This window comes from Meles meles, chromosome 10, assembly GCF_922984935.1.
Source record: "Meles meles chromosome 10, mMelMel3.1 paternal haplotype, whole genome shotgun sequence".
Classification (NCBI taxonomy): domain Eukaryota; kingdom Metazoa; phylum Chordata; class Mammalia; order Carnivora; family Mustelidae; genus Meles; species Meles meles.
This window is the reverse complement of record NC_060075.1, coordinates 14,192,447-14,219,672: the sequence shown is the minus strand read 5'-3', so window position 1 is coordinate 14,219,672 and position 27,226 is coordinate 14,192,447. Positions and strand designations below refer to the sequence as shown.

At 43.7% G+C, this 27,226-nt stretch overlaps 1 protein-coding gene across 2 annotated transcripts in view; it reads right to left on the bottom strand.

Annotated features, from left to right (window-relative positions):
• The window catches only part of KDM7A (lysine demethylase 7A), an 86,415-nt gene extending 62,412 nt beyond the window's left edge, over positions 1 to 24,003 (bottom strand). For both annotated transcript variants that reach the window (XM_046020315.1, XM_046020316.1), the window contains exon 1: positions 23,704 to 24,003. In XM_046020315.1, the coding sequence (XP_045876271.1) occupies positions 23,704 to 23,897 (194 nt within the window). In that variant the 5' untranslated portion in view covers positions 23,898 to 24,003. The remainder of the gene's footprint in view (positions 1 to 23,703) is intronic.
• Between the last annotated feature and the right edge of the window lie 3,223 nt (positions 24,004 to 27,226).

The window sequence follows — 27,226 nt, the reverse complement described above, 5'->3', positions numbered from 1 at the left end:
GGAAATAAATAAAAGATGAATTTTTCTTTTGAGATCTCATTTTGAAATGTCCACAGTTTATGTCAACGAAAAAGGATGCAGTATTTGTGCCTATTTAGGTTCAGTCATAGGTATAATCGTGTTGTACAGAAAGGGTCCCTATTTGGTACAGATATATGTATCTTATGACCACTTATTCTGTTTTTGTTTTCCTTTCATGTCGCTCCTAAGTGTCCCTATCTTGATTTTCCAAACAGGGTATCTCTTTAAAGAACAGAGAGGGATTAAATAGATTATAAACAGATAAAGATTTTTAAAAGATGAACCAACAGCCACCAGTAACATCAACCCAGCTGACAGTCCTATTTCCCATCATGAGTATGGGAAGAAAAGCTATATTCCTTGGATCTAATGACACCTGCAGAAGATTTAATATATTCAGGGCTAAGAGATCACACCCGAGGATAAAAGATAACACCAAGTCATAAACTTTTACACTGAAGACACTTACTGATGAGTCAGCTACAAAAGACAGAAGTCAACTCAAACAGATCTAGTTCCTTCCTGACCTTTCTCCTCCTGTAAAATCTTCACTGCCTGCATCTACGGGCAGAGATCCCACATTCCATGCTAAGCCATGAAAAGATTCCTACTAGAGGACTTCTTGTTGGGACAGGATCTAAAGTCAACAGTCTGAGGGGGAACACTAACATCCTTAGCAGGCTTCTTCATTTTCAATGACGAATGAGCTGGAATAGGGCTTTGGAGCATGGAGAGCTTGACATCATACAGAACAAATATCCCTACATGGAATTTCATGTATTATCCAGAAGATCTGCAAGAACGTCAATTCAATTAAAAATCAGAAGTATCCATCAAAAGTGAAATGGGGGCACCTGTGGGGCTCAGCCAACTGAGCGTCAGTTGAGTGTCTGACTCTTGCTTTCAGCTCATGTCATGATCTCTGCTCCCAGGATCAAGCCCCACGTGGGTCTCCGTGCTCAGTGGGGAGTCTGCTTGAGGATTCTCGCTCTTCCTCTACCTCTTTCCCACCCATGCCTTCTCTCAAATAAATAAAGTAAACCTTAAAAAAAAAGGTGAAATGGGTAGCCCTGAGTTGTCCAACAGCAAAGACTAGACCATCCTATTTCAAATCACACAAGTAAGAGTAATTTAAAACATTATGCCATAAAATGTGCCTTGACTGAGTTTCTCTGGCTGTGCACCTAGAGTCTCTCAAATGCCGTCAGTGTTAACATTCCTTCCATCACTTATTTATTATTCCATTTATGCACAACTTAAACTGCACTTCCAGAATCACCGCTTTTTGTTTCTGCTCCACTTTCATCTTTATTAGCACGTCCTCTTTTGATAACCCAGTTTTGCCATGTGTCACGTGGGTTTATCATGGGGAGACAAGGAAACAGCACAACAACACACTTTCCTGTCTGTATGAGCTGGAGAACAGATGTGAACCTGCCATTTACACAGATTCGCTGGCCACATATGGAAGAGCTAGCAGCAAAGACTGTACTTTATGCACAGTTAATATGTCGTGGTGGCTAAAATATGAATTATGTGACTAGGGAAGTAGTGGTTATTTAACTGAACCACAGTGCTAATGTGATAGAAGAAGAAATATGTATTTGGTCTCTGTCCCTAATCCTGGCACAGGAGTACAGAAAATCCTTGTTAATTTCCTGATAAGGGTGAAAGTAATGCCTTTTGTTATTCCCAACAAGCTCCCTTCAACTGTGCCTGAGTTTATGCTAATGACTTTTGATGGGCTCCTTGATAGCTTCAAGATGGGGACTGGGGTGCACCTGGGTGGCTCAGTGGGTTAAAGCCTCTGCCTTCAGCTCAGGTCATGATCCCAGCGTCCTGGGATCGAGCCCCGCATGCGGCTCTCTGCTCGGCGGGGAGCCTACTTCCTCCTGTCTCTCTGCCTACTTGTGATCTCTCCCTCTCTCTGTCAAATAAATAAAATCTTTTTTTAAAAAAAAAAAGAAAGAAAAAAAAAAGATGGGGACTGGTGGCGAGAGGAACCAACCACGTGATTGGAGGGTTAAAACTTTTAGCTCCATTCCCAACCTCTGAGGCCAGGATAAGGACTGGGGATTAAATTAATCAGCAATAGCCAAATGGTTTAATCAGTTATGCCTATGCAATGGAACCTCCATAAAAACCCTAAATGCAGGGGTCTAAGGTCTTTGAGGTTGTTGAATGCATCCACATGCCAGAAGAGAGGCACATCCCAAACCCCAACAGGAAAGAATCTCCCACGTGTGGGCCTCTTCTGGACCTTGCCATAAGTACCTCTTCATCTGGCTATTCATTTGCAACCTTTATAATATCCTTTATAATAAACTAAATTTGTGCTTGGTTCTAAATATGTCCTTGGGTTCTGTAAGCCATTATAGCAAATTACCAAACCTGAAAAGGAGGGCATGAGAACTCCCATTTGTAGCCAACTGAACAGAAGTGTAGGTTACCTAGGAACCCACTATTTGTGACTGATGTCTGAAGTAGGGGGACAGTCTTGTAGGACCAAGTCCTTAAGGACCAAACCTGAAGTGGGTTCTGCACTACTCACTCCAGGTAGGTAGTGTCAGAAGTGAATTAAATTATAAGACACCCTCTTGGCATCCACAGAGAACTGGGGAATTGCTTAGTGTGGAAAATCCACACATTTGGTGTCAGAAGTGTTGTAAGCAAAAAAACAATTTTCCTTTACATGGTAACTGAAATCTGTGCATATCATAACCGTGCTAAGTGAGGACTGCCTATACAGTATTCTCCAAAAGAGCATTTCTTAAACTGTCCCACAGGAATTAAGGTTACTCACAAAATGATTCCAGAGTCAAATAAGGCTCCTTAAGAAGCAAGACACACCATATCACCAGCCCAGCCATCTGAGTGCCTTCTCTGCAAAACTACCTCTGAGCCAGGACTACCCTTATTCACCAGGTAGAGCTCCTGTCCCAGGGCAATTAGAATTCAAAGCTACTCTCCAGCTTCACAAGCACTCTGGCTTAAAAAATTCTAACCTTGCCTGCCAGACCTACTTAAATGATACCTGCCAAGTCCCTTTTGCATAGCTTGACTCCATTCCTGGCTGGGCTCATCCTATCACAAATGTATCAGAATGACAGAATGGGCAATTTAAGAAGACCTGCTGTCTGATTCCCCACTGAAATCTTAAGTTTCTCTCCAATTACAAAAACACAGAGAATTAGAAGCAGTATGTAAGGGAGAGCAGGAAAGTATATTAAGGAAGGAGATGAAACACTACCAATAAATAGCTCTGGTCTGGGGCAATTTAGTACACACACGGTCCAACACATGCCAGCAGCCCATAGAGCAGAGCAAAGTAAGGTCCATGACACTGAGTCATCAAAATTAAATAGTGCAATATTTGCTATGTGAGCATAACACATCCACCCAAATCCTTCTACAGATAATTGACGTATGAGGAATTCTACCTCCTGAGCAACTTTTCTGAGGACATTCAACCACATTTCACAAGGAGACTCTTCAGTTAGAGGAAAATTGTATTCAAGCAGACCACAACATTCCTCAAAGATGGCAGAGCGGCTGCTAGTTTTTATAGGCTGGTTAATCTGTGAGAGGTTAACACTTCATCGCAATTGTACCCATGCTAAAGGTTACTTATCACTACATAGAATGTTTCTAGCATATTCGGAAAGAAGGCATTTGAAGAGAATAAAGAAATGGAGAAATAAAATAGTAGCAAACAGTTTCAAAGTAAAAACAGATCACACATAAACCAGGGGAAGACATTTTTCCATGCAGCGGGACCAGAAATCTCTTCAATGAGGTAAGTAAGTGGCTTCCAGATCTAATTCACAGGCCATGTTCCCAGTGCATTTGCACATAGGTAGAAGTAAATGAACCCACACCTATTACACAGTCATTAATACACAAATATGATCATCACGTAAAAAACCTGTTATCTGCTATTTAATAAAGGGAATCCAAACTCTACTTCCAAACCCAGTATCTCTCATTTATGACCATTCTTCTCATTAATAACTTTCTGCTGCTTTTGGTTGCAGTCTCCAAAAGGCAGATCTTAATACCCAAATCTGGTACAGATGCTCACATGGCAGGTGATCCCCAGAAGCGCTAGGAAAGGACCGTAAAAGTGAGACAGGAAGAAGCCAGGAAGACCCCTTTGCAGACATCTGGGAAACTATGTAGAAGGGGCCTGGGCCCACCCAGGGCAAGATGAAGCTAGGTTATTTACCTAGTTTCCTGAAAGACAATGGCTGACAGCTACCCTAGAGGCATTAACCTCCCAGCATTTTTGGCCTGCTTCCAACGCAAGGTGCTGAGCTCCTACAGCTGGAGAAAGTCCTCAGGTCACATCTTAAGTGCTTTCCGCAAGAAGTCTTGTTCAAGAGACAAAGACAGAGACAGAAACAGAGAGGGAGGGAAACACAGAGAGCCAAGGGAAATAGGGTGCTGCTCCCACAGAGCCTACTACACGCCTAAAATTCCAGTACAGCCAAACTACTATGCATACCCGCTAAACCTGTTCATTCTTTGTATACACACATATGCTCACCTTTTTTTTTAAAGATTTTATTTATTTATTTGACAGACAGAGATCACAAGTAGGCAGAGAGGCAGGCAGCGAGAGAGGGGGAAGCAGGATCCCCCGAGCAGAGAGTCTGATGCAAGGCTCGATCCCAGGACCCTGGGATCATGACCTGAGCCGAAGGCAGAGGCTTTAACCCACTGAGCCACCCAGGCACCCCCACATATGCTCATCTTCATACTCATTGTGGAAAAAAAAAACTCACTGCTCATTTGTTCTTCACCCTTCTCCATATTATTCCTCCACTGTCTCTGGGATAAATACTCAACATGTATATACATAAAACACATGTAATAAGGTTATCAGAGGTAAATAGGTATAGATTAAATAAGTAATGCTAACAAGTAATATTAATTAATAAGTAATATTAAACATTTATTTCCCAAACAAAAATTAAAGAAAACTTGTGCAACTTGATGAAGAAATCCACAACTGATTTGTGTAGGAGGGGACGAACCATCACTGGACCTCAGGCATTCTCCAGAGGGAAAAATAATCACTCCTAGCAATATATTGTATGTCAGTTCCAGAGACATACATAAAATTGATGAATCTTCAAGACAAATTCTGTTCCACCACTGAGGGCAGTCTCAGCACTGCGCTGAGCTACCATGAATCTCTTATGAGTCTGGGCCATCATGCAGAAGAATGTAACGTGGAGCAGATGGAAAGAGGGCAATCTTTTAGACAAAGGGATTAAAATATCTTCGCTATCTTAAGCAAAGTTCCACAGAGAAAAGTAGCACTTCAGGAACTATTTTTAAATGAAGTTAGGAATCATGGTGATGACTAGGGAATTTCCAGAGACTTATGCTTAAGAGGAAAGTGGTACAATAAATTACGCGTGTGTGCGTGTGTGTGCGTGTGTGTGTGTGTGTGTGTGTGTGTAGCGAGGGGGAAGAAGAGGGAGCATATAGACAGGGCTGTGGAGAGGGGTGGCTCTGAGAACGAAAAAAGAAAAGAAGCGAAGCCAGAATTGGGTAGAAGAGATGAGGGCGCAGAGAGACCCCTAGAGGGCAATGTTCAACCCGGGAGGTGAGAGCAGGAGAATTGTGAGCAGGTGGAGCGGTGGAGAGGCGGGCCATGCGTTACACTGGCTTATCAGTCCAGCAGCCCTAACACTGTACGCGGCTAAAAGACACACTTAACATCATCTTCTTTCCTTCATCATAATGTAAAACAAACCCAAAATGTCTTCTCTTACTACAGTCATCCACTCATTCAAAGCACTATCAGGACACCTGAAATATAATCATGACAAAACCAAAAAAAAAAATCAAATGTCTACACTCCCGAAGCTTACATTTTATTGGGGAGAGACAGAAAAATGAACAGGGAGCCACACGGTATATGTCTGGTGATAACAAGCGCTATGGAGGAAGAAGTGTGCCAGAGGTAAGCGATTTTCTATTTTCCACTCGAGTAGCCGGGGAAGGCCTCGCTGAGAAGATGACAAGGAGAAAACCTAGGGCACGTGTGGGACCAGGCCCTGGGGTAGCTGAGGAAAGATGCTCCAAGCGGAAGTAAAAGCAAATGCAAGCACGCGGCCCCCGCAGGAGCTGGCGAGCAGGCCGGTGGCGCAGCAGCGGGTGAGGACAGCAAGGGAGCAGGGCGGGGGCAGAGTCCGCAGGCTCCCACGCGCCACACGGAGGCTTCCACTGGGTGAGATGGGATTCTCTGGAGGGTTTCCAACAGAAGAGCCACCAGACCAACTTATATTTTTAAAGTGTCACTCTGGTTCCTGCGCTAGCAGAAGAAGAGGGACTAGTTAGAAAGCTACGGCAATAACCTCACTTTACTAAGGAGAGTGATGTGAAGGGTAAGCCAAAGATTCTGCTGAAGAATTTAATGCAGATTATAAGAAAAGAAATCAGTACGACGCCAAACATCCTGGTCTGAACATCTCGAAGGAGCTGCCATTAAGACAGGCAGGGAAGACGGCAGGAGGAGGAGGACGGCTGACCAGGAAGGAACCCTGGCTTCCACTGCGGTCACACCAGGGGGTGCGATGAGGACTGCTTGTCTGAGGCGAGACGTGAAAGTTGACAATTACATATTCAAGACTAGAGCCCAGGGGAGAGGGCCCTGAAGGGGATAACAATTTAGGAATCATCCACATCGAGATGAAAGCTGAAGTCAGGGGATCAGATAAACACTAGAAAAAGAGAACTACTGAGGACTAACCCCTGGGGTCCTCCAGTGTTAAAAGATCAGGGAGATAAGAAGGGACTGCAGTGAGGACTGAGAAGTAGTGAACCTGGAGAAACCCAGCACAGGGCTTCCCCAGAAGCCACATAAGGGGAAGCTCACTGGTCACTCTGACAAGACAGCCACCACCAAGTAGTAAAGATCAAAGTCCAGCTGGGTTCAGAGAGAACAGGACCTTAACTAGGGGGAAAAAAAAGAGAGACGGGGGGGGGGGGCACCTAGGTGGCCCAGTCATTAAGTGTCTGCCTTCAGCTCAGGTCATGATCCCCGCGTCCTGGGATGGAGCCCCGCATCGGACTCTCTGCTCAGCCGGGGGCCTGCTTCTCCCTCTCCCATTCCCCCTGCTTGTGTTCCCTCTCTCGCTTTCTCTCTCTGTCAAATAACTAAATAAATTCTTTTAAAAGAGAGAGAGAGAGAGAGAGAAGAACAAAACTGGTGACAGTAAACACGGACACTTCCTTTGATGGATTTTGCTAAAGGGAGTAAAGAAATGGGGCTGCAGATGAAGGGGGGACGTCAGGACAAGGATGTTTCCTTTTTTTTTTTTTTTTTTAATGAAGGTTATATACTCTTTGTAATGAGAAAAAAGTGATACGGGGGAAGGGATGTAGTTACTGAAGCCATGTCCTTGAATAGACGATTCAAAGGTTCTAACATACCTAAAGATAATTCCCAATGATCTGGCAGTTTCCTTTTCTTCCTGAAGCTACATTTCCAGAAATTTCCTACATCTGAAAATAGACCACTCCATACTACAGCAAACTTTGGCAACTGTGTCTCACATATAAATGGCTGAATGCAAGATGTGTAGCACTGACTCTTCAAAAACAATGATCATGAAAAGTACCAAAAAGAAAATAATGTCATTTATTTCAAGAATACACGCATCCTGACAAAACAGATTTGCTACCTCTCCTCATTTCAGGGTCCCCTCTTTCCACTGGGTGGATATACACCTCCTCGTTACTTTTTTTTTTTTTTTAAAGATTTTATTTATTTATTTGACAGACAGAGATCACAAGTAGGTGGAGAGGCAGGCAGAGAGAGGAAGGGAAGCAGGCTCCCTGCTGAGCAGAGAGCCTGATGCGGGGCTGGATCCCAGGACCCTGGGATCATGACCTGAGCCGAAGGCAGCGGCTTAATCCACTGAGCCACCCAGGCGCCCCCTCCTCATTACTTTTTATGGATCTAGCTCCAGGTCTACCAAGGTGTAGAGTTACGCGTATCTGAGGAAGAGTCAAGCAGGCTTAAAGCCTGCTTTAAGGTACATCTGAGAAGGTACATCTTAAAGGCACATCTGAGAAGCTGATCTTCAAGTCACCCCATCTTGCTAGAAGGACTGAGGAACATGAAATGGTTGAGAGCAGTTCCTCAGACTTGCTGGGCAGGCAAGGTCACCCCTGAAACAGGGAGGCACCCCGAGAGCCCCAGCTCCATCATCACCATAAGGACAGCTGGACCTGATGGACTCCAGCTCCCAGATGGCATCATACTGGCAACAGGACACGCTTATGAGAGCTGAAGCTCAGGACAATCTGCCCTGCCGCTGGGCCTCCTGCTGCCTAAAGCCATTCTCATTTGGTTAAGTTCTATCCCTTACTTCCCTTAAGGAAATGTGTATTCTTTCCGTGTGTCTGTTAACTATCCTTTCATCAATCACCACCACTCTTCTGACAATCTCACGGGTACACATTTTATATGATAAAGCCTCTATCACAATAACTGTGTCTTTTCTCACAAATATTAAAATATACAGTGAGCATCACAAATGTGATTTAACAGATAACCTCTGTTTCGGACAAAGTTAAACTGGAAAAGCCAAATCCATTTAAAGTTGATGTAAAGAAAAATGTTAAATAAATACTGCATTGTAGAGATAGCTTAGAAACCATGATGGTGGTCGGGAAACCAAAAAGTCATTGATGTGGTGGAGAAGAAGAGCTAGAAAGGGTCAGCCATATCCTAACGCCACTTGACCTAAAAGTCCTCAGATCTGTGTCAGAGTCTTCCTCTGCTCTGTCCAAAGAAAGAGAAGACTTTTCCTGAGCACTGGAGCTGGTGAACGATCCGTGCAGCAGGCCTGGGGCCAGCAGGAAGACTGAAAACCAGCACTCTGCAACTGGTAGAAGTGAGTCAGTTCCCTGGGTAGGTACCACTCCCAAGGAGAGGGGCAGCCCGAACAAGGTGATTCCAAGAGGAAGAGGTATACAAAAGACTCTGGGTAATCAATTCTCTTATTTTATTTTATTTATTTATTTGAGAGAGAGAGAGCGTGCGCAGAACAGGAGGGAGGGCCAGAGAGAGAAGCAGGCTCCCCAGTGAGCAAGGGAGCCCTGACTCGGGGCTTGATCCCAGGACTCTGGGATCATGACCTGAGCCGAAGGCAGATGCTTAAGAACTGAGCCACTAAACACCCCAATTCTAACAACAGGTTCAAGGAATGAGGACACTGAGAAAAAACCTTCACATCAGAGGATCTGATCTGTCCTACCACAGGCTAGATGCCCACAGAGAGGCAAGTAGAAGAAAATTACAGAACAGAGTCCAGCACTGACTACTTGGCATTTAGACGGTTGGAGAAGCAGGTTTGAGGAAAGAATTACCCAAATCAAAAAGAAAGGACTCTGCTCTCCAGTAACCATGGGATCTGATCCTTTGATTTACAGAAAATAAGGACAGGCTAGCAAAAAAAAAAAAAGGGGGGGGGGGGAAGAAAAAAGAGAAAGAAAGTGATTCAAGGAAACAAGGCTCACAGAAAATGAGCTTTAAAAAAGTACTGAAATAGGAAGACTGTTAAGAGAGAAATATGACTCAGACCTGTGACAAGTTAAATTAAGTAAAAAGACTCAAATTCCTCTAAACTGCAGATAAAACTATTTATACCCCAAGATTACTTCAAAAAGCAATAAAGTAAAAAGGACTGACCACATGCCTATAGTATCGTGTGTGTGTGATAGGTGAGACACTGCAGGAGGTCACAGAGAAGAAGAAAAACCCATGACCCCACAAACCAGTCTCCAGGGGAGAAGGCTCCAATGTGGTCACCAGAGAAAGTCTCTGACGTCACTGATGGGAACTGGCCAGAAAGCCTCTGCTTCCAGGGTGCCTTGTGTCCCACTTTTTGTCACTCAGTAAATCAGTTAGGATGCTAGCCAAACTGATACATTCTTCTGACTTTAGTTCGTGTGTGTGGGGGGGGGGGGGGGGTGCACCCGCATGTGTAATAGTCTATGGAGTTCCTGAGCAGTGAGAATATCTCCAGGACCTCCAGGCAGATCCCCAGGACCATTTACTTTTCCTTTTCATATATATTAATACTACAGTATCCATAAGACACTATATAAATCAAAAGGACCACAGTGGACATCATTCCAATTTCTTTGTCAAACAGTGACCGCTTATCTAAAAACAGCTTTTGCACATTAAAAAAAAAAACAAAACAAAACACCAAATTATCTACGATGGTATCTCCCAGCTTGAACAATGTCGTAATTTACTGCACATGATGTCAGACTGCTATGATTACTAACTGATGTTTGAAATTCCTGTGTTTTGTGCTCAAGGAAAACTCTACTTCTAAATTACAGAAGACAAGTCCTGCACTTTTTCACAAAATATTCTGCAAGTGTTTTATTCCCCCTCCCCATAATAAAATACAAATCCGATATGTCATTGTATGTTCTCTAACACTGACTTTTGATGCATTAAAATTAGCTGATGAATGCAATTTACTGCCCTGGTAAATCAGCATTTTAAATTTGCATAGTTAGTATGGTTAAGCTCACCAAACCTATACTTCAGTATCACTGTTCCTTGTGTCCCTTTAGAACATATATTTTACAATATGACTACAGGTCATATTGAGCCTGGGTGGCTCAGTAGGTTAAGCGTCTGCCAGTCAGTTAAGCGTTTTGATCCCAGAGTCCCAGGATCCAGTCCGCATCGGGCTCCCTGCTCAGCAGGGAGTCTGCTTCTCCCTCTGCCCTTCACCCCACTTAATGCTCTCTCTCACTCTAATAAATAAATAAAATCTTTTTAAAAAGCAAAACAAAATAAGAGTACAGATAAAAACAATTTTCAAAATGTATAACACTAGAAACCTACCTTCAGGATACCCAAAAGCTTGTCAAAAATAAAGATAAAGACACAAAAATATATTACACCGCAGCACTGTTTAATACCACAAGAAAAAGAAAGAGGGAGAAACCAGATAAGGAATCCATCAACAGATAACCAGGTTAATTATGGTAAATCCACAGAATGGAATTCTGCGCAGCCACTAAAAAGAAATGAGCTATCTGTATATGCTGATACAAAAAGCTCTCCTCAGCCTCCAGGACAGTTTAATGAATGAAAAAGAGCAGAACAGAATCATGTGTACATGATGGGAGCCCTCCTTCTGGGATGGAAACTCAACACCGTTAATGGCGTTTACCACTGGAAGAAAGGACGGTAGGAAGGAGACAAGAGATGTTCACTTCTCCTTTTTTAAATCTTTCTATATTGCTTGAATTTCTCACTAGATTTTTTTGGTTTTATTGATTTAAATTACTGGGTATGTGGTCAAAGGAGACATGAACCCTTTTTTTATTCATCTGTTTACCTGTCTATATTGTTTACAAATAAGTATTATTCATTAAAGTTTTTCTTTACTGAATAATGAACAAAGAATGCTAATGAGCCAATTAATTCCAAAACTAGTGATAAAGGGAAATATTTAATTTTTCCTCTCTTACACAAACTGTACCACTAGGTAACCAAAGAAGTAAAGAAAAATCTTCTCTTCAGAGAAGTATTCTAGCTAGTAAATAAAAAAGAATTATGTAATTAAATTATCATCATTTTTGGAACCACTCATGAATAAATGAATGCATACTGGCATTGGTCAATGGGGAAAAAAATGACAAAAAGAGAAAACAAGCAAACACTTTATACCTCCTGATGGAAAACTATACCACCCACTTATAAAATGTTCTTGAGGAAAAAACCTGAATATGATCAAGTTTCTCTAGCTCCAACGACCAATTTACAGGAAGGAGAGGAATATATTAAAAGATGAAGCAGGGATATAATAAGCAAAATCCAGAAAGTGGAAAACTGTAGGATAAACAACCACTTTCTACCAAAAATAAGTTGCAAAGGAAAAGTGAGCAAAATGAGGAAAACCTGTAACTCAGGGTCTTCCAACACTACTGGCACTCAGGGACACACAGTCCCTCCTCACAGGGGCTGTGCTGTGTAGGATGTTTATGAGACCTCTGCCCTCTAACTACAAGACATATGTCCCAATCACAACACGTGGACTGTATTTGGATCTTGATTCAAACAGATAGTATAAAAACTTATGACATTCCTGAGACAACTGGGAATTTGAACAATGACTATTTCATGATATTAAGGAATTGGCAATTACTTTTAGTTGTGATAATGGTATTTCTTCTAAAAGAGGCCTTACAGATATATCTGCTGAAACATGCACAAATATAATGATATTGTCACAAATTTGCTTCAAAATAACTAAATGCGGGGGCACCTGGCTGGCTGGGTCAACAGAGCACTCTTGATCTCAGGTTGTAAGTTCAACCCCCACACTGACTGTAGAGATTTCTCAAAAAATTAAAAATCTTAAAAAAAGAAAAAAAAAAACTAAATCCAAGGGAAGGAGGAGTGTTAGCTGAAACAAGACTGCTCATGAACTGATATTCACTGAACCGGAGGGATGGTTAACATGGGAGTACATTATACTATTCTGTCTACTTTTGTGTGTTTGAAATTTTCTCTAAAAAAAAAAATTAAAATTAAAGTCAAAACCATCATGGTAGCTAGCAGCAACCCAATCTAACCCATTCTTAATAACATTCAACTGATTTCCACTAACTTTCCCATAAACGCTTGCTCATATAAACACTCAGAGGCAGTCAAGCTAATCCATTAAAAAGAGAATCCTTGGGCGCCTGGGTGGCTCAGTGGGTTAAGCCGCTGCCTTCGGCTCAGGTCATGATCTCAGGGTCCTGGGATCGAGTCCCGCATCGGGCTCTCTGCTCAGCAGGGAGCCTGCTTCCCTCTCTCTCTCTCTGCCTGCCTCTCTATCTACTTGTGATCTCTGTCAAATAAATAAATAAAATCTTTAAAAAAAAAAAAAAAAAAAGAGAATCCTTGTCTTTTTATAAGACAAATTAAAAGAAATGAACTCCCAGGATACCTTAAACCTCAGGGGTTCATAAAACAGATGAGAAAATCCTGCTTTAGAGAAATTCCTGGATCATTAATGCTTTAAAGATTCCTATCATATATCATATATATATGACTCATATACCATAAATATATTACTTATTTAGTGTCTATTTGTTCCTCTATGTCAGTTCCATTTGTCATTTTTTTATACTAAAAATAACCAAAAGCAATGGTATTTTATTCATTTAAAATTTTATTTATTTGAGAGAGCACAAGTTGGGGGGGGGGCACAGGGAGGGAAGGGGGCAGATGGAGTCAGAGTAGCAGATTCCCCACTGAGCCCAACTTGGGGCTTGATCCTGTGAACTGAAGCCGCTTAAATGCTGAGTCACCCAGGCTTCCCAGGCAGTAGCATTTTAAAATCTAGAATCTAGACTCTAAATCTATACAGAATAACATTTTTAAACTTAGGTACAAAGCATCACCAGAATACAACTTAAGTATCCAATGGTGAAGCATGTAGTGAAAAATATTTTTACATGAGGCTGTCTTCACAGCAGCTAATGATAAAACACTTAAAAATATGTTATATGTATATTAACAGATGTAAGGGGGAAAAGCATATGGTTCTCTTCATAGGTGCTGAAGAAGTCTTTTGACAAAGTCAACATCCATTCATGATAAAAACACTAAAAGATTTAAAAGAGACTTTTTTTTAAACATTTTATTTATTTATTTGTCAGAGAAAGAGAAAGAACACAAGGAGGGGGAACAACAGGCAGAGGGAGAAGCAGGCTCCCTGCTGAGCAGAGAGACTGATGTGGGACTCGATCCCAGGACCCTAGGATCATGACCTGAGCCGAAGGCTGACACTTAACAGACGGAGCCACCCAGGCGTCCCCAAAGCGACTTTCTTAATATGATAAATTATGCCTAAAGCTAGGCATAAGAAAATAGAGGCATTTCTACTAAAATCAAGAACAAAGAGAGGATATCCACAATCTCTATCACTATTTAACACTATAAGGGATAAAAGCCTGTGCAATTAGGTAAGAAAATTCATTTTGAGGTGAATAAGTAAAGAAGCAGAAAAACTCTATTTGCATTTGACAGGAACCTGTAGTGAACTGATGATACAGCGAACTCTAAAAATTCCTCTGGTAAGGGGCGCCTGGGTGGCTCATTGGGTTAAACCTCTGCCTTCGGCTCAGGTCATAATCTCAGGGTCCTGGGACCGAGCCCTGTGTCGGGAATCTCTGCTCAACAGGGAGCCTACATCTCCCCCCTCTCTGCCTACTTGTGATCTCTCTCTTTCTCTCTGTCAAATAAATAAATAAAATCTTTTTAAAATTTTTTAAAAATTCTTTTGGTAAAATAGCAGGAAATAAAAGTAACATTCAAAAGTCAAATCTTGGTGCATCTGGGTGGCTTAATCGGTTAAGCATCTGCCTTTGGCTCAGGTCATGATCTCAGGGTCCTGGGATCAAGCCCACATTAGTCTCCCTGCTCAGCAAGGGAATCTGCTTCTCCCTCTCTGCTATCCCTCCCCCTGCTCATGTTCTCTCTCGCTCTTGCTCTTTCTCAAATAAAATCTTAAAAATAAAAGTCAAATATGCATATATATAACCAATAACCAATGAGCAAGCAAATGGTAGAGAAAATCCTATTTATAATAGTAACAAAGAAAACAATATATAGGAATAAACTTATTAATACATGTGCAAAATCTATAGAAAAAATGTAAACATATCTGAAAGTCACATAAGTAGACTTAAATAAAGCAACATGCCTGTTCTTGGATAGAAGACTCAACTTCACAAAAAGTCAATTCTCCCTAAGTTAATTTAGAAATTGAATGTAAAACGAATAAAATACCAAACAAGCTTTTTAAAAAAGTTTTTATTTTAATTCCAGTTAGCCAACATACAATGTTATACTTGTTTCGGGGATACAATGTAGTAATTCAACACTTCCACACATCACCCTGTGCTCACAGGGACAAGTGCCCTCCCTAATCCCCATCATCTCTTTCAACCATATCCCTACCTCTCTCCCCTCTGGTAACCATCAGATTGTTCTCTATAATTAAGAATCTGTTTCTTGCTCTGGAAAATCAAAAAGCTTTAAAAAAAATTATTTACTTACTTCAGAGAGAGTGTGCAAACATGAGAGTGGGGGGAGGGTCACAGAGGGTAAGGGAGAAGGAGAGACTCGCAAGCCGACTCACGCTGAGCTCAGGGACACACCCAGGGCGCAATCCCCCAACCCTGAGGTCAAGACCTAAGCCAGACTCCATCCAGGATGCTGAGATCCTGACCTGAGCCAAACCAAGAGTCCGGAAGCTCAATAAGCTGAACCACCCAGGTGTCCCTGAGGGTAAGCTTTTTAATAAACAGTGCTGGCACAGTTGGGAAATTTTATTTAGAAAGACTTATTTATTTAGAAAAAAATAAAATTGTATCCCTATTTTTTACCATATACACAAATTATTTCCAAATGGATTAGGGATCTAAATGTAAAACAAACAAACGAATAAACAAAAAACAGAATCATACAAGTTCTAAAAGAAAACACAGGTAAAAATCCTCTAAAGAGGATTTCTCTACCTTGGAGCAGAGAAAAGCTTGCTAATCATGTCTCAAAACCCAGAGCCAATAAAAGACTGATAAATAGGACTACACAAATATTTTTTTAATTTGCATGGCAAAAAAAATCACCCTAGACAAAACGAAAAAGAAAACCAACAAATGTGGAGAGACTATTTATATATGTCACAAAAGCCTAATAGTCCTACTCTTTAAAAAAGACACAGTCAGAAAAAGCTATCAACAGATCATTTTCGGAAAAAAAAGAAGAAGAAAAAGAAGAAAGAAAATGGCTTTCAATAAATGAAATGTTGTTCAAACTCATCTGTAATTAGAGAAATGCAGATTAAAACGGATCCAATTTTTCACCAATTGGATTGGCAAAGACTAAAAAATATGAAAATGCAGTCTGATAACAAAAATGTGGGGAACAATGCACATTCATACCCTGCTGGTGGGAAGGCAAACCGGTCCAACCATTCTGAAGGGAAATCTGGTGATCTCAATAAAACATCTGCACTCACCTTTTGACCAAGTAAACCCACTTCTAGTAATCTAACCTGAATATACCCCCAACAATATGAAAATACATATACACAAAGTTCTACTTTGTTTGTAACTATCTGTAATTGCAAAATATTATAAACAACCGAAATTGCCCATGCGCAAGAGAACGAATAAAACAGGGCACATCGCCATGATGGAGTGCTATGCAGCTATTCAAAAGAATAAGGAAGAGCCCCGTGAACTGACACAGAATGATTTCCAGTACATATTATTAAGTGGGAAAAAAGCAGAGCATTTATCATAAGCTACCCTTTGTGTTAAGGAAATACACATAAGAAAATACACATTCATCTGCCCATTTGGGGGCAAAGAAACAAAACTTCCACATGAGATAAACCAGAAAATAAAGAGAGCTGGGTGGAAAGGGGATGGAAAGGCACCAGAGAGAAGGAGAGGGCGTGACACTTCTGAGTATACCTTTTCACATACCTCTAACTTCTTAGAACCCTGGTATTATTTTACATACTCAAAATATAAACCAATAATTAGAACCACCCAGGATGTGGGAGGAATAAAAAATGCAACACAAACAGTAACAAACCCAACTATATTACAAATAAATGACATGACATGATAAACTGGGGGAGAAAAGAACAGAACCTAAGTTAAGTGTGGAAAATGGGCTGACTAGATGTTATAGGTAGCTGGAAATTAAAGGCTAGATATTATAGACAGACAGTAGCTATTATAAGGCTAAAGATATTATAGATATAAAGCTAAGAACAAAAAAAAGACAAATACTGTAATTTAGTCAGTAAATTTATTACAAGGGTATGGGTTAGCAATTCTAGAACCACTTTACATATACACGAAGATGGGGAAAAAACATAACTACACTGTGGATAATGGGAGCTGGATTTCTCAGTGCTGGACAAAAAAGTCACACGGAAAGGGGGAAAGCTAAAAAAGCTTGGATTAGAATCAAAGTTATCATTATAAAAACTCAGAGGTTTTAAAACCTACAGGTAGACAGCACAAACAGAGATGTGTGTGCCTATCAGTTTCCCGGCTCTGTCCCCTGAGAAGGCCTACAGCAATGAACCGCTTACTGCCAGCCCTCGGTTTCTAAAAACCATTCTTCAATACAAACACCCGCGAAAATCATCCAGGTTACCAATAAATCACACTATAATTAATGGGAAAAATTCGTGTTCATAGTAGTGGAAAAGCAAGCAAACGAGCACTATGTTAATAAAATGTCATTTCCAAAAAGAATCAGAAACTTGGTAGCAGCTGCAGGATCAACACTGTCCAACTGTTCCAAAGCTGTACACTTTATGGTGGAGTCTGAAGCCCCAAACCAACCCAAGTTTCGCCTAACAATCAAATTCCTCTACACCTGTTCCATTTTTCTTGAGCCCCCACTTCAGATCATCAAATATAAAGGCATTTCTTCCCCTTGGATATTCAGTAAACTCAATGTCACACCTAAGAATACAGGATATGAGAGCATACCACACAGAAATCTGCCCCAAACTTAGATCTAAGACAAAAAAAAAAAAAAAAAAAAAACCTTGACGAGAGAACTGTCACTGCCTCCACGCAGCCCAAGATGAGACTCCCACATCAAAACAGATTTTGCTCAAATAGCAAGATCAAGTATATATATTCACTTTTATAAGTGACACACAGGAAAAGAATGCTCATATGTTTTCTTATGATAAACTGTCAGTAAAAAAGAAACTGAGAAGTTCTCTATTCTCTTACCGGAAGATATATGTTCACCTACTAAGTTTATGTCATAACACTAAAAGCAATTTTATCATTACAGGGAAATGTATACAGAATCAATTTTAAAAATAATTTTTATCCCCAATTTAAAAAATTAAAATACACTCCAGTAAAAAAAATTATAACAAAGATGAAAACAGAGATAAATTATGGAACTTCTCAAATATTTTATAAACTGTTCCCAAAGCAGTTATGATCATTTTTAACATATTCACACTAAAGACAATTTAATAAAGAACAAAAACAAAGGTACAATGGTTCTAGATGTATCTCTTCAGAACCCTGTGGCATCTCTTCCACCTATGCCCCCTCACACCCCAGGATAAAGACAGACAAGGAGGAAAGAAACCCAGTACCATCTACTAACTGGTCAAGAGAGTGAGCTCACGAGTCAAACCCACTTGATTTCAGATCAGCTAGCTCTATGACCTTCTAGTTTTGTGACCCTGGACAAGCTACTGACCTCTCTAACCCTCAGATCCCATATGTAAAATAATAATAATAATAGCACTTATCCAACAAGGTTAAGATACAAAAGTTGAGAAACAGATAAGCTAGTTGAGTTCATTAATACATCTAACACAATCAGAACAGTGTCGCATGGGTAGAAAACATTCAGTAAGTGCGTGAATTCCAAGACTCAGAGGGTGTACCTGAGAAATTGCTACCCAAAAGCACTACTCTGGATAAAATTTTTCTACTCTCATAAACGAAGCTCTTCACTCATTCAAGCTTCAGAAATTAAAATTAATATGACATTTGAAAATTACCAAAACTTACTCCAACTTTTAAAATCCTCTCACCTGGATGACTGCAAGTCTTCTTCCTGGTCAGCCTGTCATCTTTGCCTCCCTCCAGTCTAATCTCCAAGTAGCAGCTAGAGTGAACCTTGTAAAGGTTAAGTCAAATTCTTTACTCCTCTACTCAAAATACACCATTTTCCCTGAGTAAAATCCAAAACATCTTGTATTCAAATGTGTCCTTGTCAAGGCCTTCCATAATCCTGCCATATAAAAGTGGCCTTATACTATCCCCAGGCCTTTCTCTCCTTCTAACTCAATCTCCTTTTCTTTTGTCATCTACATTTATCTATCTTCCCCCAATAGAATATAAGTTACAAGAGAGCAAGGACTGCTTTGTTCACTGCTATATTCCTAGCACCAAGAACAGCGCCACACACACTGCAAACTCGGGGCGGAAGCCAAGATCCTACCTAACAATAAACCCAAGAGGCAATCCCATTAAAGACAGGACAAGAAACAAAATCACAAAATATCACACGTCAGCTACCAAACTGGTAAATTATTTTTTTTAATTATTTATTTGACAGAGAGAGAGAGAGGTCACGAGTAGGCACAGAGGCAGGCAGAGAGAGAGGGAGAAGCAGGCTCCCCACTGAGCAGAAAGCCGGATGTAGGGCTCGATCCCAGGACCCTGAGATCATGACCCCAGCCGAAAGCAGAGGCTTAACCCACTGAGCCAGCCAGGTGCCCCCAAACTGGTAAATTATTAATTTTTTAAACTTTGAAGTACACTTCAGCCATTACAATAGTTTTTAAAAATCCCCAATGCACATCCACCTCAGTGAGTTTTTATATCTGTGTACATTATGTAACCACCACCCAAGATCAAGATATAGAACATTTCCTGAACTTCAGAAGCTCCCTTGACTGGGCCTCCTCTTGGCAAATACCCCGCAGAGGTAAGGACCAGTCTGACTTCTCTCAACCAATTAGGTCTGTACTTGAACTTCATATAAGCAGACTCAAACGGTAATCGCTGTTGTGCCTGGCTTCTTTTATCCAACCTTGTATCTTTGATACCTGCCCATGCTGCTGCATGTATCAGTCACACATTCTTTTCTTAATGAATATTAATTGATCCACAATTTATCCAGTCTACTGCTAATGACATTTAGATTGCTCTAGTTTGGGGAGGATATGAACAGCACTTCCGTGAACAGTCTTGGGTATGTCTTTTGGTGGAAATATTCATTATCTGTAGATTGGCAAAGTGTTTGATTGGTTTTTGGGGGGAGAGTTTAATAACACCTTAGACTGGGGATGATGCAGGGAACTAGAAGCGGGCACAGCAAACTGGTGAGAGTATAAAGTAGGATAACCTTTCTGGAGGACAACCTGGCAACAGGCACCAGAAGGTTGGAAATATCTGAGCCCTGAGACCAATAATTCTACTTCAAGGAAATTTCTTCTTGAGTACCTACAAGTGCCAGATCTTCTAAATGTTTTGCATGTATTAATTCATGGGATTTATTCTAAGGAAATATTAGAAATGCTCACAATGGTTTAGAAGTTAGGTTAACAGTGAAATGCAGGAAATGCATAAAATGTATGCATTTACCTTAAGTGTTAAAGTAGTGGTAAGTCCTAGAAGACATGCGTACTTTCATATTCTTAATATTTTTCTATACTTCCCATTTTTTTCTATATGAATTTTGTCAATCAAAGAGAATATATGACTAAAAACACTAGCAAACAAAGGTTTTTACATTCAAATGTGGAGACAAAAGGCATTATAACACAATTTAATTAGGGCAGTGATACAGTTTTGTAGAGGATGATAGTAAGAGTACTAAGGAAATCGGGGTGCCCAGGTGGCTCTGTTGTTAAGCGTTTGCCTTCGGCTCAGGTCATGATGCCAGGATCCTGGAATCAAGCCCCACATTGGGCTCCCTGGTCGGCAGGAAGCCTGCTTCTCCCTCTCCTCCTCCCCCTGCTTGTGTTCCCTCTCTGGCTGTGTCTCTCTCTGTCAAATAAATAAATAAAATCTTTAAAAAAAAGAGTACAAAGGAAAGACCTCAAGCCTAGAGATTAGGGGTGTGATATTATCAGGAAAGATCTCCATTGTCTTACTTCCACCAAGGGCCCAGAGAGGAAGAACTCCCTGTCTAGGTTGGAAGGAACCTTCCCAGGAAAATCCTGTTAATTCCTCAGCTCACTGTCCTTAACATATCAATTACACACTGTACCTTGGCAAGTGTTCTTCTCCCCTCCCACTCAGAAAAGAGCCTTAGGCAGACTGACTGATAGGAATTCCTGAACACCAAAAATTCAACAGCCAACAGCCTCAAACCTGGAGGCAGCCGCTCCCCTTCACTCGGCTGCCTGGCTGAAAAGCATCAAGGAAGAGCTCCTCCTTCCCTGTCAGGTTAAATGAGGGAAAAAACTTCTCAGACTTCCAGATGTCAAAAACTCCAGAGAGAGAGTAAACTCAAATTTACACCAAAATTCACTGACTCGAGTTTAAAAAAATTCTTGTACATGAAGTAATAAAACCATCAAGAAATTATCCCGTAATGGTAATTCTCTCTCACAGCGCTCCTAGTCCCCCCTCCCTCCTCTGCAGAAGGACCACCCCTGGAAACCCCAACGGAAAGTGAGCGTGTAGATTAAAACTATACCTTGATGGTACCATAAGCGTCATTTTCTCTAACGTTATCCAAATTACTCATACTTCATCAAGAAATTTGATAAGAAGATACTGCTTTTGCATGACAGGGCATTATTACTAAATTTTCTAACTTTTGACATCTGAACGACATTAAATTCTCAAGAACTGCTGGTCAAAAAAACACATACTTTGGGCCCTTGCACCGATATGAAGTCACACTAATCTACGTGATAAAGTAGAGCGGACTTGCTTTGGCCTCACTCTCCCTCCTTCATATATGCCCTCTTTATTTTCCCTTCAAATTTCTTCTGTTTTCTAATTTATACTTCAATGTATTACCAAACTTTCCATAAACTACCTGCAGTTTTTCATGGTTACAGTGTTAAATTACCTAGATTAAGGTAAATAAAACCTAGTCTAAAATTTATGAACATATCTACATTGCACCATAGAACAAGCTTCTTATGCAGCTAAAACTGTTCTTTGAAAAAAGAGTATTTACATAATCACCAGAGATTCTGGTTTTGTTCTATATGTAACCTAGATTTTTGGATAATCTACTCCGATTTCGAAGGGTATATTATGGGAACAGAGGATATAGAAATAGAACTGGCAAGATTTGGTACGTTCAAATTTCAGTTTTACATGTAATCAAAATACAGGGGGAAAAATCTATTTGGAGTAATAAAAAAGAACTTTAGATAATTTATTCTTAATTACATGTAACAAAGTTCTAATAATATTTTCCCCAAGCATAGACCAGACTGTGAAAAATTACCTGATATACAAAATTAAGACTCCATCTCTCTTTCACAGTGGCAATTTTAGGGCGTCTTTTTTTTTGCTGCTGTTGCTGTCAGAATTGTGCAAGCTGGTTAAATAAAACTACTTGAAGATTAAGTAAAACTAAATGTACCGACACTGAACACTGAGAACGCTGTAACCTAAGTGGTTTTCTCTCCCAGGGCCAGTAGAGGGAGACTAAGACATCTGGCCTGGTCGTGTAGTGTTTCTGTAAAATTGGGGAGGGGGGAGCGGAGGCTGTATTTAAATGTCCTGCTGTCAATCAAAGGACACTTCCTACAATCACAGTCACCATATCTGCTATTAGCCGTGAGCGTACTCTCGCCAAGATACAACACCAAACGGTGCTCGCGTAACCTGCTTCACCTAAAGGTGACCGCAAGCTTTGCCACAACACCCAAATAAGGACTTTGGGAGCCCAATCCCAACTAGTTTCTTTGTTTAAATGCCTGCGAATCCCTCCCACGCCGGAGTCAAGAGGCTGTGGCGCCGCCCTTTATTAGCCTCACACTTTGATTACAAAACACACGAGTCGACGGCTCGGCGGCGGAGGCGGCCGGAGCTCTCACAAACGTCAAACCCGAAACGCAGGCGCCTGCCGAGGCACAGGGCGACGCTCGCCGCCCCCGCCACCCGCCCCAAAGTGCCCACCGGCCGGCGAAAGTTCGTCCGCACCGGGGCCCCCGGCTGCGACCCCCCGGCCGTGCGGTGTCGCCGGCCCCTCGGGCGACGGGAAATTTCACTCTTTGTAAAGTTTGAGCGGCGGCGCGGGGGCGACGCGGGGGGTTGGGGACCGGAGGCTGTCCCCGCCGGGCCCCGCTGCCCACGCCACCCGCTCCACCCCCGCCAGGACAGGGTGTGCTGGGGTGGTAGGTGGGGGGCACGGTCCGAGCCGACCTGCCGGCCTGCCCGGGACCCCCGGCCCCAAACTTCCGACTGGCATCTTTTAAGTCCCCGAGAGTGCCTCATCTGTTGCTCTGTTTACTCCTCGGAGCCCCGCCGGGCTGGCGCTGCCGACGCCCCCGTCCCAGTGCCCCGCGGCCGATGAAGTTTGATAAAGACCGGGGAAGGGGGCGCGACGGGGACCGCGGGGGGTCGGGGGGAGGGCAATTTCTGGAGACCCGGAGCCGGGGCGAGCCGGTCGCCGCCCGGAAGGAAGGCGCTGCGGCCGGCCGCGTAGGGCGGCCGGCCGGGTGGCGACTCCCGGCCGGAGCCCCGGGCGGGCGGGGCGGCGGCCGGGCTGCGGGCGCGGCGAGGGGCTGCGGGCCGGGCCGGCGCTCCGCCCGCCGTCTCCGCCGGCGCCTGCCCCGGCCGCGTCCCCTCGCCCAGGTCTCCCCCTGCCAACTTCTCGGCCGGCCCCCTTTGTTCCCGTTTGTTGTGGCGACTCTTCTCCCGGCCGGGCGATCCCACCAGCCCCCCTCTGTCCGCCCGGCGCCCGGGGAGCTCGGGGCCCCGCGCGCCCCGCTGCCCGGGCCGGGGGTTGGGCGCTGGGGCCCCTCGGCGCCTGGCGCGGCGCGGCGGCCGGGCGGAGGGGGGCGCGGGCGACCGGCGCGGCGGCGGCGGTTGGCCCGTGGCCGGCGACGGCGACGGCGGCGGCGGCGGGGCTGGAGGGGGTTTATTTACCTGCCGTGGAACCAGTCCTTGCAGATATCGCACTCGATCATGAAGCGGTTCACGTCGTACGGCTGCCGGCACACACAGTACACCGGCGGGGGCGGCGGAGGCGCTGAGGCCCGGCCCGGAGCCGCCACCGACACGGCTGCCGCGGCGGCTCCAGCTGCTGCTCCCGCGGCCACCGCCGCCGCCGCTCCGGCCATCTTTAAAAAACACACACACGCTCGCTCGCTGCTCCGCTCGCCGACTGGAGCGAGCGCAGCCGCCAGCCAGCGCCGCCTCCTGCAGCAGCCGGAGCAGCAGCCGCGGCGGCGGCGGCGGCGGCTGCGGCGGCGCCTCAGTGCGCGCGCGCGAGGTCGCGGCCGGGGCCGGGGGGCGGGCGGTGGCGCGCGCACGACGCGCGAGGCCCCGGCCCGGCTCCTTCCGGCGCTCCGCGCGGGGCCGTGTGTCTCGCGCACGTCGTCCCGCCGCCGGCGCGCGCGCCCCGCTCCCCTCGCGTCGCTCGGGCGGAGGGACCGGCTGAAGGGCACGCGGGGCGGGGGAGGCGGAGGGAGGCAGAGGCTCCCTGAGGACACGCGCGGCGGCGCCGGGAACGCGGCCCTAGGAGAAGGACGGCGGGAGCGTGCGAAGAGCCGGCTTCGGCGTTTCTGAGTGAAAGCTGAAGCCGGGGAAGTTCCTGCGCGGTGAAGAGCGCCGCTCGCTGCGTCTGTGCCCGAACAGGGGAAACCGAGAAGTTAGAGCCCAGCCAGGGCCGCCTCCCGACGAGGGGGGAAGCCGGAGGCCATCAGCAGCCGCCCCGCGACCTCCGTGGGCCCGAGCCGAGGGTTCACAGCCCGCCGAGCCGGCTGCGCCCTGCCGAGGTGCAGGTCTGAGACTTCCGAAAACGTCCCACCTCAATTCCCCGCGACTGGCTAGAGAGTTAGCGCGGATGGAGCCGCTGATAGGTGAAGGAACTGGTTCCCGAGGGGAATTCATTAAGTGCGGCTGGTGGAGAAAGGAAGGACTGGAGAGGACCCTGGCGTGTCATAAGTAACACGACTTGGATGCGATTGCTTTCGAGTCCCAAGTTTGGAAGATGGGGACAGAATTCTAAATGGCAGTGACACCTCGGAAAAAGAATACTACAAAAGCCGGATAATGCGGTGGTTGGCGCATAATATAGGCCATTAATAAATATTTCTGAATGAAGGGTAAGATTGCTAGGAATAAAAACAGCTAACAAATACTGAGTAGAGAAAGAATGCCTTGGAATCATAATGAGTTGCAAGGCATGTGAAGGATTATTGAATGAGATGTTTGTAGCTGAATTACTGCATTTCTAACATGGGGAAAGCCCTACAGCTCCCATCTCACCCAGCCCCAGGCAGAGAATCGCTGATCTAACCTCTTTTTTATAATTGAGGAAAGCGAGGAACTTGCCTGAAGACTCAACAGAGCTTAAGCTGGAGCTAAACTTACAAGTCTCCTGACGATGCACGCGATCTTTTTTCTACCTGGCACATATTTTGCAGGAAGACACACCTGTAAATCAGAGTCGACCACGAAGTGAATACATTTGAAACACATTTCTGCTGGAGAAAAGGGAAGAGTTACTGTAATTTGGGCATATGTTTAGCGGCACCATCGATTGGTGGGGTGGCAAGAGCCCTCCGTTCAGATCCTGCTTCAGATAAGCTGTGCAACCCTGGGCAAGGCACTCCATTTCTCTTGAACTAGATCCTTGGAGATCTGTTCAAGGAAAACATACGGATAATAGTACCTTCCTTGGGGCGCCTGGGTGGCTCAGTGGGTTAAGCCTCTGCCTTTGGCTCAGGTCATGATCTCAGGGTCCTGGGATCCAGCCCTGCATAGGGCTCTCTGGTCAGCGGGGAGCCTGCTTCCCTCCCCCCTCCCCCCCACCCCCCCCCCCCCGCCACTCCCCCCCACCCCCGCCTGCCTCTCTGCCTACTTGTGATCTCTGTCAAATAAATAAAATCTTTAGAGTAATAATACCTTAACTACCTCACAGAGGTCTTACAACAAGCAAAGGGATAATGTATTTTTAAAATACATTGTAGAGGATATGTGAAGGGAATAGCACAGCAGTGTGTGAGGGAAGGGGAGGCAGCCAAAGCTGTCATGTTGGACTTGGGGTGAGAAGGGCATCCACACAGGGAAGTGGCCTGGTATAGAGTGCTCTCCTCACCTTGCTGGATTAGCCATCTGGCCTTGGGAAGTCAGCACGGGTAGGTGAAGAGGACAATCAAGCAGGGGAGGGGACAGTATCAGTGGTGAGAGATTGGTCATGTACAAGAGTACCATCCAATAAGTAAGGAAAATGGGAATCAAATTTCTTACTGTTGAGAAAGAGAGTTAAAACAGAAAGAGAGTAGAATGAAACTTTTGGTAGGTATGATAATGGAGGTATCAATATTTACATTGGTGTGTAAGTACATATATACTCTGTACACTGAGAGATTCTGGGAGTAGTGACAAAACAAAACAATGAATTCATCTAGCCCAGATCTTGGCTTCTCAATACCATTCTCCTCATTTTTCTTTTTGGCAAAATGGCTGATTTCCAGGCTGGAGAAGAGAAGTACAGGTTGAGCCTGGAGCCTCTAGTTGTGCCAGAAAATAAGGACATGCTCAAAGAATGATGGGGCATGTCAAAAGGACACAGGCCAACTTGTGTCCCACTGGCCAAATCTTTGACAGACTGACCTTCAGAATAAAAAATGATAATATATTGTAACCCACTGAATAGCACAGGAAGCCAGACAGATGTAAATAAACATAAACTGAAAATTTGCAAAAGACTGGAATAATTACATACTTTCAAATTAACTCCCCATAAAGTTCTTACTCATCACAAAGGGAATTAGGGTAATTTTATAGCGGGGAGAGTCTGGCGAACACCATCTTAATCAAGTGTTCAAATGCCATCAGTAATGGGACAAATCAAATGAAAAGCATTGGATCCAATGAAAAGAATACTATCACTTCTGTGTGTTTCTTCCTGTTCTAATTAGATGAGTCTCTAGTTTGGAAATGAACGTTTTAAAGGTACATCAAGAAATCAGCAAGAATAAAAACACGATAAGGCATACAAATCTGTAGGGAAAAGGTTAAAGAAATTGTAAATACAAAGACTGAAACTTGAGAAGAAAAGGATGAAGGCTAGAAGTCTGAATAATCCCAAAATTTTAGTTACAAGCTTCATGCATAGTAATTAAGAACATGTGCTTGGATTCCACAATCCACTATCTCATGACAACTTACTATTGGGTTTTAGTCTCTCATTTTATTTTATTTTATTTTTTAAAGATTTATTTATTTGACAGATAGAGATCACAAGTAGGCAGAGAGGCAGGCAGAGAGAGAGAGAGGAGGAAGCAAGGAGGAAGCAGGCTCCCAGCCAAGCAGAGAGCCCGATGCGGGGCTCGATCCCAGGACCCTGGGATCACGACCTGAGCTGAAGGCAGAGGCTTTAACCCGCTGAGCCACCCAGGCGCCCCTAGTTTCTCAATTTAATGCAGATGATAAGAATAAC